The 12,671-nt window shown below is 42.0% G+C and overlaps 1 protein-coding gene across 1 annotated transcript in view; it reads left to right on the forward strand.

Annotated features, from left to right (window-relative positions):
• The first annotated feature begins 1,190 nt into the window (after nucleotides 1-1,190).
• LOC124721803 (aminopeptidase M1-C-like) overlaps nucleotides 1,191-12,671 on the forward strand; it is a 437,502-nt gene continuing 426,021 nt past the window's right edge. Inside the window, exon 1 of the mRNA XM_047246924.1 lies at nucleotides 1,191-1,469. Within this exon, the coding sequence (XP_047102880.1) occupies nucleotides 1,459-1,469 (11 nt within the window). The 5' untranslated portion in view covers nucleotides 1,191-1,458. The remainder of the gene's footprint in view (nucleotides 1,470-12,671) is intronic.

Genomic DNA, 12,671 nt, shown 5'->3' on the forward strand with positions numbered 1-12,671 from the left:
CCCTAGAACTTAGAACTACTTAAACCTAACTAACCTAAGGACATCACACACATCCATGCCCGAGACAGGATTCGAACCTGCGACCCTTAGTTTGTGTCCGACCCCGGTAGCTGAGTGGTCAGCGCGGCAGAATGTCAATCCTAAGGGCCTGGGTTCGATTCTCGGCTGGGTCGGAGATTTTCTCCGCTCAGGGACTGGGTGTTGTGTTGTCCCAATCATCATCATCTCACACCCATCTACTTGCAAGTCGCCGAAGTAGCGTCAAATTGAAACACTTGCACCCGGTGAATGGTCTACCGTGTACCCGGTGGGAGGCCCTAGTCACACGACGACTTAGTTTGTATGGAACATAGCACAGGAGATCTAACAAATGTAACTACCTTGTGCGTAACCTATTAATTATGACTTCCATTGAATGAAATTTAGTGTAGTAAAATTTACGATGGTTTAGTAGCAATGTAACGCTGCCCTTACACTACGCTTGTCCGTCCTCTACTGGAGTATTACTGCGCGGCGTGGGATTCTTGCCAGGTAGGATTAACGGAGAACGTCAAGAACGTTTCATCAAGGGCAGCATGTTTTGTATTATCGAGAAATAGGGGAGAGAGTGTCAGGGACATGACACAGGATATGGGGTGGACATCACTAAAACAAAGGCGATTCTCACTGCGGCGGGATCTTCTCACGAAATTTCGATCAGCAACTTTCTCCTCCGAATGAGAAAATATTTTGCTGTCGCCGACCTACGTAGGGAGAGACGATCATCATAATAAAATAAGGGGAATCGGAACTCGCACGGAAAGATATAGGTGTTCGTTTTTACCGCGCGCTGTTCGAGAGTGGAATAACACGAGTATTGTGCCAGGCACTTATGTCTGATTTACAGAGTAGCCATCTACACGTAGCGCTAGATGTAGTGCTCTGCGGTTGATGGAAACCAGTGTGGTTGCTGTTAATTAGCGCTTTAGCGCTATCGATAGAGAATCTGAGTCTGCACTGGTCAGGTAGCACGAAATTACGCACAAACAACGCAGTAGATTCGCGCTGAGTCAGTCGCATTGCTACAAATGCGTCTTCCGCTAATTACGTGTCACCCTACTGCGACGTCGGCGCAGATGAACGAAGTCCATCCCTCGCGTAGCGCAGTGGCAATGACGCCTACCAGTGTAGCGCTCAGTTGTGCGGTGGGAGCCCGTCAGTCTAGAGCGGCACGTGTTCTCGGAATCGGAGCGAAGTCTCGCGCGAGTGCTTCGGCAAGAAGGCAGTGGGGCGGAGTCGGCAGTCGGCAGAGGAAGCGTGGTCGTCGGCTGGAAGCCAGCTGGTCCGATAAGCCTGCCCGCGTCCCCTCAGTGTGTGCCGGGCGCCGCTGCCGGCGGGTTAAAGGTCACGCCGCGGCTGCGCGCTGATAAATACCAGGGCGGCGGCGCGCACGCCGGACTGCGTCGCCAGCCACACACCATGGCGCCGAGGTGAGTGCCGCACTGCATGGCGGACAGTGTTCCTCGCTCCATTAGCGTACGGAGCGCTGCAGTTAGCCTAGCCTTGTCGTGGCGAACGCTACTGGAGCGACACGTAGGATGTGCTACTATATTCCTAGATTCCTAGTAGGCTTTCACGGGATAGTTCGGTTCCATTTTCAAACGTCTGCCAGTTCTGGTTTTTCAGCATCTGCGAGACCCTTTTCCACGAGCCGGACAAGCTTGTGACAACTCGTGCTTCCATCCTTTGTAAACGTTTATTACTCCCTGTAAGTTCTATTTGATATGAGTCCCACATATTTCAGCAATATCCTGTGATGGCACGCGTGATTGTTTTGTAAACAATCTTCTAGTCTGAATTTTTATATTATCCTACCTGCAGCTGTGTCATTTCATCGTTTCATTTTATATCCCTACAAACTGTTGCACCCAGGTATTTATACGTGTCGACTGATTCTAATTGTGATTCATTGATATTGTAGTCATAGGATAAACGCTTCTGAGATTTGTGGAATGCACAATTTTACATTTGTGAATATCTAAAGCAAGATCCCAATCCTTGTACCAAATCTCAATCTTATCAATATCTGACTGAACACCTGAATAGCTTACAATACTTCATTATAGATAATTGCATGATCTGTAAATAGTCTAAGGTTTCTATTAATATTGTCAGCTAGGTCTTTAATACACAACATTAACAGCAAGGGTCCCACCTGAAATTATTTCTACATACGTTGAGACTCTCCACCCAAGATAACATACCGCCCTGCCTAATGAGAAATCATCAATCCAATCATAAATTGCGCTCGATATCGCAAAGGATCATACTTTCGATAATAGGTGCTAGTGTGGCGCTGCGTCAGTTGCTAATGTACAGTCCTTATCAGTCTGCAGGGGGCGCAGTATTGTATTACCTGCAAGCACATTTTCTGAATTTGTTGGCGTGAAAGAAAATTCGGCGCAAGAAACTTTTAGCGATTGAAAAATACAGCTATCTTTATCGAATCACTTTATTTCTCCACTACGCGTTCCCGAGAATTTTATTTCCATCATCTGGATTAAGTTAATGTAATATACATGTTGGCTTTTGTTTTATGATTTTTGATGGTAACCTATGGCACTTTTAGGAGAGAAAACAATCAGTTTCCGTATACTGAACGGAAAATTGACAGTTATTCTGGTGCTTCAATACTTAAAAAGTAATATAAACATAACAAATTCTCGATTGCCCGTGTGCTTATTATCTGGTTTTCGGATTATCCGTGCGTAGACCAGAGGTATCTGGGAAAATTAAAAAAAACCAATGCTGAAGTGTTTTCTTATTATAATGAATATTTTCGTATGGAATACAAACTTCTGCTTAAGAAGACGTAGATAACGAAAAAATCCGCGAGTGGTTAAATAGTGATGTCTATGAGCCGAAATTTGAGCCGCTAAGTAACGCGAATAAAAGGAAAAAGTAAATGTTCTTTAGAGGAGGAGAGTTAAGACGAAGTGATGGAAGAACCTGTTATCACGATCACCGAGGCACTAAAATATGTTTGTGTTATTACATGTAAATGAAGTTACAGAAACAGGAAAAAAAATTGATGCTATTTCTCGATATTGAACTGAAAGTAACTGAACCGAAGAAATCATTGTGTTTTAAGTGTAATACTGTAATAAGATGTCAGTTTCCACCGAGTCATATAATGGGCTTTCAAATATGACATGATTTTTAAATACAGGAAACAACAGTTTTCGGTTAAAACATGTGTATTCGGGTTATTATCAAGGTTTTCCCGTTATCTGTGTAGGCTCGGGAGCTTTCTACATCTTCCAGTAATTTCTGGCTGCTTTTCAGAATTCTATCCGTAATCGTGTAAAATTGAAGCCCGCAGTTGGGAAGCATCTAGTGACGACTGAAAGGAATTTATATATGCATTGGTAATTCAATACAAGCAAACGAATAATTATAAATGTTCAGATCCACATTGTAAAACTACTTTGTTTTCGCTCTCTGCACACAGCCAGTACCTACACACAAGAACAGCATATAGAAAAAAATTAACCTATGCTGCATACATTTTAAATGAAACGATCAAAATGTCTAGCGAAAATGTAAATAAAATAACCAATCATTCATATTTGTGTTTTTCTATCGAGAGTCATGATACTGTTGCCACAATAAAATTTTTCACATTCGGATATACATTTACACCAAATTTTTCTGTTATAACGTGTGTAATTAAAAATGTCAAACTACTGCTTTCTGTGTGTGTAAATGAGGATATAAATCACCAAATGCGAATTATGTTAAAAACATGTATAAGTCTGGGTTTCATTAGATTGTAAAATATTGAAAACAGGAAGTCACACACGTAAATTATATGGACTGGTCGTAAATAAATAAATAAATCTTAGTTTTCTTGATAAGTTGCATATCTTTCGATTAATACCAAAAATATCACAGTAGCCTATGTTTTCACAGTGCACTATTTGTGAGGACAACAGTATACTACGATTTTTCCCCACTGAAGAAACTTTGACGTTATCTTTTGAATTGAGACGTGTTTGAGAAAATGATATTTTTCAAAGGAATGAAATGTTAATTTTTTGAAGTGCACACGTGAAACCCAAGCAGGCACTCAATAGAAAAATGAAGGTGTACACTAAAAATGGAAATAGATTTCAAACTCGACAGCTAGCGTATCAATGTATAACACGACAATGTTGCTACTGGCCTGCTTAAAACAGGCTGTGGTGTGGCCGTGCGGTTCTGGCGCTTCAGTCTGGAACCGCGTGACCGCTACGGTCGCAGGTTCGAATCCTGCCTCGGGCATGGATGTGTGTGATGTCCTTAGGTTAGTTCTTGGGGACTGATGACCACAGATGTTAAGTCTCATAGTGCTCAGAACCATTTGAACCATTTGAAAACAGGCTGCTACGACAAAAACTCGTGTGTTGTTTTACATTTTTGTACCTACAGGACATTATCCATATCTGAAATGAAGATTTCCTAGACACTGAGATGAGTGGTCGTGCATTATAGGTGGAAATATTTGTAACTGTCAAAATCACCGTTTAGAAGACGCTAATGCATAAAGAGTGTACTTTAGTCCTGTCTTGGCATGAAATGAGCGCTTTCGAATTCTAAAATGCTTCTTGTATCTAACTTGAAACATTTGATCTTTTTTCACGGTATTGTTTAAGGTTCCCAAAACGTCCAGATTAGCGTGATGTTCAGATGTGGCTTTTTAGTTAATTGCACGAACGCCCACTGTATGGATCCAGAGTTACTTTCGCTTACTAACGGTATTATGGACAAAAACCTGGCCAAAACCACAAATGAGTCGTAGCGAAATCGGAAATTCAGGTTGGTATAAAAGTCGTAAGAATAGGCTGGATGCAAGTGGAAGTGGCATATTTATTTCCGTCAGGAACTCGATAGTGTATCGTCGGGATACTACAGATCCCGAGTGTGAAATAAACTATGTGAAAGTAAGCCTCAAAATTTGATACTACAACGTAATTGAGATGCTTCATCGGCCACGTAAATCAGCAGCTGTAGCGACAGAATGCTTCACAGAAGATTTAATCATCTTGCATAAATTTATTGACCGTCCCTCATCAGCTTCCAATCTAGAAACTCTGAGACTCATGTGATTAAAATAGGTGCCGGGGATACGGATTCGTGTGAAATTTTTCTAGGTATCTCTTCTAAAAATTCTCCTAGGTAGTTAAAGAGGCGACTCCTGAGAATGCAACCTTTGATCTCCTGATCACAAGCAGACCCGAACTTTTCAATTTAAATTTACATCTGTACTCCGCAAGTCATTTTAAGGTGTGAGTAGTGCGTACCGTGTAGTCCGTGACTGGGTGTTACACTATCATTTACTTCGGATGCCAGAACGAATGTGAGGAACATTAGGAAAATACTTACGGTTAACAAGGGCGACAAGAAATGGATTATACTCGTAAGTTGTCTGAACAGTCATCAGCAAACGTTCATCTCTTAGACGGAAATGTGTGATATTAATGCCCAAGATTCAACACTGTTTTACAACATGCTCCAGACATGTATGTGCCGCGCACGCTTGTGAGGGATAGAAAACTCCTGGAGTTGTCAGTAGTTGAATTAGAAAGTTGCTACGAAAGCAGAGAGAGCTTCATCAGAAATCAGAGCGTTTTTGACGAAGCCAAAGCTGACCGAAGCCAAAATGAGCGCGAAGATAACTTAGTGCGAAATCTAATAAAAGCTGTAATCAGAAGAAAGAATACAGGCTCGGAATTGATTATGCGAATGACTTTCTGGAACATGCTTATTGTAGATCACTGAAGCAACTAAGCGTTCTAGCGATTGGGGAACGGCGCAGTTCGATCCCGTCGTCAAGAAGGACCACGTAACAAGTGCACAAAACTGCAGATCTACATTTCTGACGCAAATCTGTTATATAATTATGGAATACTCTTTATGATCCTATATAATGACATTTTTGGAACTTCTATGATGAAACATAACTTACGAAAGGTCTCAGCATGTACTTCTTAACGGGAAGACATCGTCAGATTTGAAAGTAACTTACAGCGTACCTCAAGGAGTTTTGCACGCAATTACTGCTCACTATACATAGAATTCATCTGGTTAACAATGTTGAATATCCACGAAATGGATCGCGGATTTTCGGATTAGGCTTTTGTAAATACGGAGGCAACAACGCCAGAAAAAGTTTCGTGAAACGAAGGAAGACTTGCAGAGGATCAATGCTTCGAGCAACGGCTGACAGCTGGTATTCAACACAAGCAGACGTAACTAAGTACCCATAAACTTGCTGGAATACTTGTTACTATGCAACAGCACGATTGCCGAACACACACTGGAAACATTCACTGTCGTGAATTGTCCACGATTACACGCACAAGTGATCAAAGCGAAACCACCACATAGAACTAGTTGTAGCAAAATCAGATGCCAGGCCGATGTTTGCTGGGAATGTAAATCATCTACGAAAGATATATATTACAATACCCTTCTTCAACCTACCCTTGATAACTTTTCAACTGGAGATATACAGGGTGTTCAAAAAATCTCTCCGCAGTGCCGTATGATTGTTAGCCGCGCGTACCGTATGATTAGACGAATTAAATTGTGAATTCAACAACAGGGGGTGGAGGGGGGGACAATTTCAACATTTAATGTGAAAATTTGTAAGTAAAAATGAATATTCAGTAAGCTAATGACTTGTATTTCACTGAGTTTTATTTCGGTATATTCACAGCGGCATACGGCACACGCGGCTAACAATCATACGGCACTGCGGAGAGACTTTTTGAACACCCCGTATATCAGAAAGGCTCAAGAATCACTATCTGATAAAAAGTACCCAGACATCTATAATGGACATTAATATGGGGTGTGTCTGTCATTCGCCTTTATGGCAGCTTGAACTATGCTAAAGACACTTTCAATGAGGTACCAGAATATCTGTGGAGGAATGGCAGCCCAATCTTTCACATGAGCCGAAACCAGAGGAGGTAATGATGTTGGAAGCTCGGGTGTGAAGCGGAATTCCCGTTCTAGCTTATCCCAGAGGTGCTGCACTGGGTTCAGGTCGGGACTCTGAATAGGCCAGTCTGTTCCAGGAACGTTGTTGTCCACAAATTATTGCCTCACAGATGACGCTTTATGACAGGATGCATTGTCATGCTGATACAATTAGTCATAGTCTCCGAACTGTTCCACTATTGAACACAATGCTCTAAAATATTTTCACATTCTTGCGCATTTAGAGTTTTATTAAGGGCAATTAAGGGACCACATCCTAACCACGAAAAACTACCTCCTCCATACTTCATGTTAGCACTACTCATGAGGGCAGGTAACGTTGTAAAAGTGTTCGCCAAACCCAAACCTTTGCATCGGATTGCCACAGAGTCCAGTGTGATTCATCACTCCTGATCAGTCGTTTCCAGTCATCCACTGTCCAGTGCCATCGTGGTTTACACCACCCCAAACGTCATTACCACTGAGTGTGGCTTACGAGGAGCTGCCCAACCACTGTGCCACATTCTTTTTTAACTCATTGGGCTAGCGGGACTACTGGTAGGAATTCTGAACTCATGAGTGCTTCCTTCCGCTGATTTAATTCGATTTTTTCCAGCTACCCTCCGCAACGCTCGACGGTTCCAGTGCTTGAGGTCTACCTGGTCTTGGTTTAGCTGTGGCTGTTCCTTCGAGTTTCAACCCCAAAAATACATCACCAGCAATCGGCTTTGGCAGCCTTATAAGGGCTGAAACGTCCCTGATGGATTTGTTACTCCAGTAACACCCAATGCCTAGCCCTCGTTCGAAGTGACTGAGCTCTTCTGACCGTCCCAATCTGCTGTTACTTCTTTTCCACTGAGAGCATAATACTCCTTACCTACTTTGATACTGGCGGGTTCTTCTCTCGTGACATGCACTGGTCAATTCTGCATTACGTAGGGGTGTCTGGATACTTTTGATCAGACTGTATATAGAAGATGAAAATAAGAGCAGCACAGTTCGTAAAGCTTTCGCATAATAAGCGCGAGAGCGCTACCGAACCTTATCCAACTCCAGCGTTAGACGATTCAAGAGAGACGTTGTGCGCAACAGAAAAGTTTTATGGTAAAATTCCGTGAACGCCAGTCTTAAGTATTCCACAGATATCTCGTAGAAAGGTAAAATAAGAGAAAATCGACGTTACACAGTCTTACTTCTTGTGCACCATTCATGAATGCAACAGGGAAAAAGCGCATTGACAGTACAACGCGAAGCAACTCACTACACAGCGTAAGATGGCCTACAGGGCGTAGATGTAGACGCAAAGGTAATAGTCAGGTATTCCGTTAAAGAAGCTCGGAATTGGTTTCGCCGCCAGCATCCCGCCAAGCAACATACAAGGCCTGTTTCCAGACACGGCTGTACAATGCGTTTTGTTGATAAGTCTCCTGCACAGCATAATGCAAACAGTAAATACGTTTCTCGAAATTCAAAATTTAAGTGACACGAAATTAAATCATATATTTAGCATATTTTCAATTCGCGTTAAGAAATGGCTCTGAGCACTATGGGACTTAACATCTATGGTCATCAGTCCCCTAGAACTTAGAACTACTTAAACCTAACTAACCTAAGGACATCACACAACACCCAGCCATCAGGAGGCAGAGAAAATCCCTGACCCCGCCGGGAATCGAACCCGGGAACCCGGGCGTGGGAAGCGAGAACGCTACCGCACGACCACGAGATGCGGGCTCACGTTAAGACAAAATGAGAATTTAGATAAACTAATTTTCTACAATGAAAGCTTGTCTCCCCTGTACAACATGTTTACTCGCTTCCGTTTCCAATGCCATTTTCGCTTTTATTCCCAATTTTAATCAGTTCTGTGGTTAGCAACGTTGACTTGGTAATTATGGTTTTTCAAGCTCTACATCTGCACTTAAGTCCTTCAGAATACATCAAATCAATGAAAAAACTTTGATGTAAGTGTTATTATTACATTGTTTCCATTTCATGGAAGAGACTGTTGTACAGTTCTTCTAAACAATAAAATTAACTTTTCGTAAGAATGACACTGTGACTAGTTGCATGGTTCCGCTACACAAAGAGCCTTTGAGATTCTGCCGCTAAGACTTATCTGTGTAGGCGCGTAGGACGTTACTTCCTTTTCCGGTGTTACACTGTCAGCATTTCGGTTTCCAAATGGACATGTCTGAAATACTTTCCCGTTTGGTCAATTTTGTCTTCACGAAACATACGATATGCCATTTTTATCAAATTATCATATCCGTCAAAACTTGTCGACAATTTGTCTTTTAAGTTATGCAGAATTAATTAGTGAAACGTCTCCAGCTATTTCAGTACTCTGTTCTTGAGGTACAAACGTTATATATTGCTACTAAATATATCTGTACCTTGATATTATACAGGGTGGTTGCAGACAGTCTGTAAAGCTTGCAAGGATGCTGCAGGGTAGGTTGTCCAGCCGCTGTGGGCGAGCGGTTCTAGGCGCTTCAGTGCGGAACCGCTGCTGCTGCGATCGCAGGTTCGAATCCTGCTTCTGGCATGGATGTGTGTGATGTCCTTAGGTTAGTTAGGTTTAAGTAGTTCTAGGGGACTGATGACCACAGAAGTTAAGTCCCACAGCTGTTAAGTCCCATAGTGCTCAGAGCCATTTGAACCATATATGTAGAGAACTGTAAATAACTAAGTGACGTGTCTGGCGTGAAGAGCGATGAGAAAATGCAAACGAAACGCACTGTCTCCATCCAAACATTCGCAATATCTCGATCCATCGAAACGCTGTGGCATATATCGGATTAACATACAACTTTGCTAAATGCTGTGCAACACTTTTCTAAGTGTGAAAATTTAATCGTTTGGATGAGAATCAGTCACACAGCATGGTAAACTCATGGATACAGACACCAGTAAGTAGTCGAACTAGAGATACCTACCCAGTAGCGTTCAGATCCCCCTCCCGCCCTGATGACGGCAACTATGGTCGTCATTATGTGCCCCACGAGACACCGAAACCTTCTTCATGTACGACTGCTCAGCAGTTGCCTACAGCTTCCTAAGATAGATCGAAATAAAATGAATTGTGCGCAAATCGCACTCCATGGTGTGTCGAATGTTCTCAGTAGGACTGAGGGGAGCTGACGTAGGTCAACCAACCATCCACATGCCCTTTAAATGCTCCCCAAACTATTATTACACAACTCGGGAGCGATGGGGTACTGCATTGTGTTGCCGAAGATTCAAGTTTTCCGATAGATGCTTCTGAGGTAAAACGGATGCCCATGATCGTACAGAAGATTCCCTTACAATCCCCCTTTAAGAGTACCCGCCACACGATCATGTGTAAGGGCTCTGCTGCGTAGTCAAAATTTTGTTGGCAGCTAGTTTCATCTACGCTGTAGAAGTTCCGCTGGTAAGCCCTTACACATCTTCCATACAGTACCAATCTCTCCCCATGCTATTTCCATATCTTTGGAGCTCTGAAGAAAGAAATTTGTAGCCTCAGATGTGCTTCGGACGAAGAGGTGCATGCCTGAGCACAATCATGGTTCCGTAGGCAGCACTAAATATTTTCCATGAAGGCGTTGACCCTCTTGTCTAACAGTGGGTCAAATGTATTAATTGTTGTGGTGATTACTTTTGAAATAATGAACAGTTTACTTACTTTTTTGTATTTGTCTCGTTTTCATTTGACTGCCCCTCATAATATGGCGGCTATGTTCGCAAAATCCGGTAGCAAAATGGTGCACATCGCTTCCACCCTTAGTGTAATTACTTAAAACAGTTCAGCGAGCTGTAATATTTCCGAGAGTAAAAAAGAGTATGAGAGGCTGTAAACAAGCGTCTAAATTTTTCTCCGTAATTAGACAACACTACAGCTTTAAAGGTTCCTTATGAACGCTTCATTTCGCTTCTTTTCATCCGTCCCTTTGCTTGCAGTGACCGAAACGCGGGCGGGTGCCATACTTGTTTTCAATGACTTTTTTTCGTTTCTTTTCCCTCATATCAAACGTCTTTTTGAATCTCGTTACTTATCAGCATTTCTGTGGCGTAGCCCGTCACTTATAAGTGTGTACTGAGACGCCTGAAGAGAAGATTAACAGATCTACAAGTAACTACGTACAATTTTACGTTGCTTGCATTAATGGAAGTTTGACATCACAACATGTGCAGACAGTTGACACGGCAACACACAGATAACACAGAAGTTTTTCAAATGAATCAGTGGAATGAAAGGGGGGTGAATATTATCACAGCAAGATGATTAATGGGTTACAGATACTAGTTCTGTAACTTTATTTTTAATTTAGATTAATTTTTTGTTACGATAATCATTAGTGAGGTAATGACAAGTAAATAACTTTAGTGGAATATGACACTGGTCAACATCTTTTCTGGTATAGGGATAAAACGCCACTGACCTGCTGATTCTGAAAATCCAGTTAATTTTTCGCGATCACCTTCTAATTTGTGGTTATGCAGGTTTTAAAATACCTATGTGTAAAAGCAGAGACTACAGTGGTCTTTGAAAAAATTTGAAGCAGGTACTTTAATTATAACATACTTACTGTCATAAAATTACATTACTGTATTGACTTAGGCCTGACGTAGATTTTTACAATCAAACATTTAACACTTTTTTCGTGGATTATGATGATGTTGGTGGTTGAGACCTTTGATGACAACTTCCTTCTGTGCGATGTAGATACTTCACGCTTCAAAAACCGCAGTAACCACTTAACAAAGTATAGTTCCAGCTTCCTCTATAACAGCTTTCCCTCCGCAACGTTTCCTGATAGAACCTCTCCCCATGCTAGTCACTAACTGCTGCCAAATTGCCCGGGAAGAAATCTCAAAGAGAGTGAAGGAAGTGCGTTTTTCGAGATATTCTGCATCCAAGGTGTTTATAGTTCTCCATAAGATTTCCCACTCATACGTCACTGATTTCTACTCTCCTATTCCCTAGGGATCCTTCAACGACATCCATAAAAGATAACATGCTGCAAGCTCTGAATTAATTATCTTCAAAGTTCTTATCAGGCATTATTTTCCCTGATATGTGGCCCTATAAAAATCCCTTAATTCAATTCTGCATTACTTAGTTCAGGGAACACTTAACGTAGATGCATGAAACCGTTAGTACTTTAGTACATCCCAATTGCGAAATTCTTGGTAAGTCCGAGCTTTACATGCAGCAGGGGAAGGGGAACATTTTGAGACTCCATCAGAGATACATATTTCATACATTCTTTCCTCGGAGCCAATTCTTCTCGTGGTGGCCTCTGTTTAACTGTATAATATTTGACTTTTGCACGGTCGTCCCAAAGACAAAGGAAACAATACTTTGTGAAACCACTCTGTAGACTAGTGAGCAAACTTATTATCTTATACTGAGGTGACGAAAGTCATAGGATACCTCCTAATATCGTGTCGGACGTTCTTTTTGCCGGCGTAGCCCATCAGCTCAACATGGCATGGACTCAACAAGTCGTTGGACGCCCCCTGCAGAAATATTGAGCCATGCTGCCTCTATAGCCGTCCACCATAATTTCGGAAGTACTACCGTTGCAGGATTTTGTGCACGAATGGACCTCTCGATGATGTTCCATGAATGTTCGATGGGATTCATGTCGGGTAATCTGGATGACCAGATCATTCGGTCG

Source organism: Schistocerca piceifrons, chromosome X, assembly GCF_021461385.2.
Source record: "Schistocerca piceifrons isolate TAMUIC-IGC-003096 chromosome X, iqSchPice1.1, whole genome shotgun sequence".
NCBI lineage: Eukaryota > Metazoa > Arthropoda > Insecta > Orthoptera > Acrididae > Schistocerca > Schistocerca piceifrons.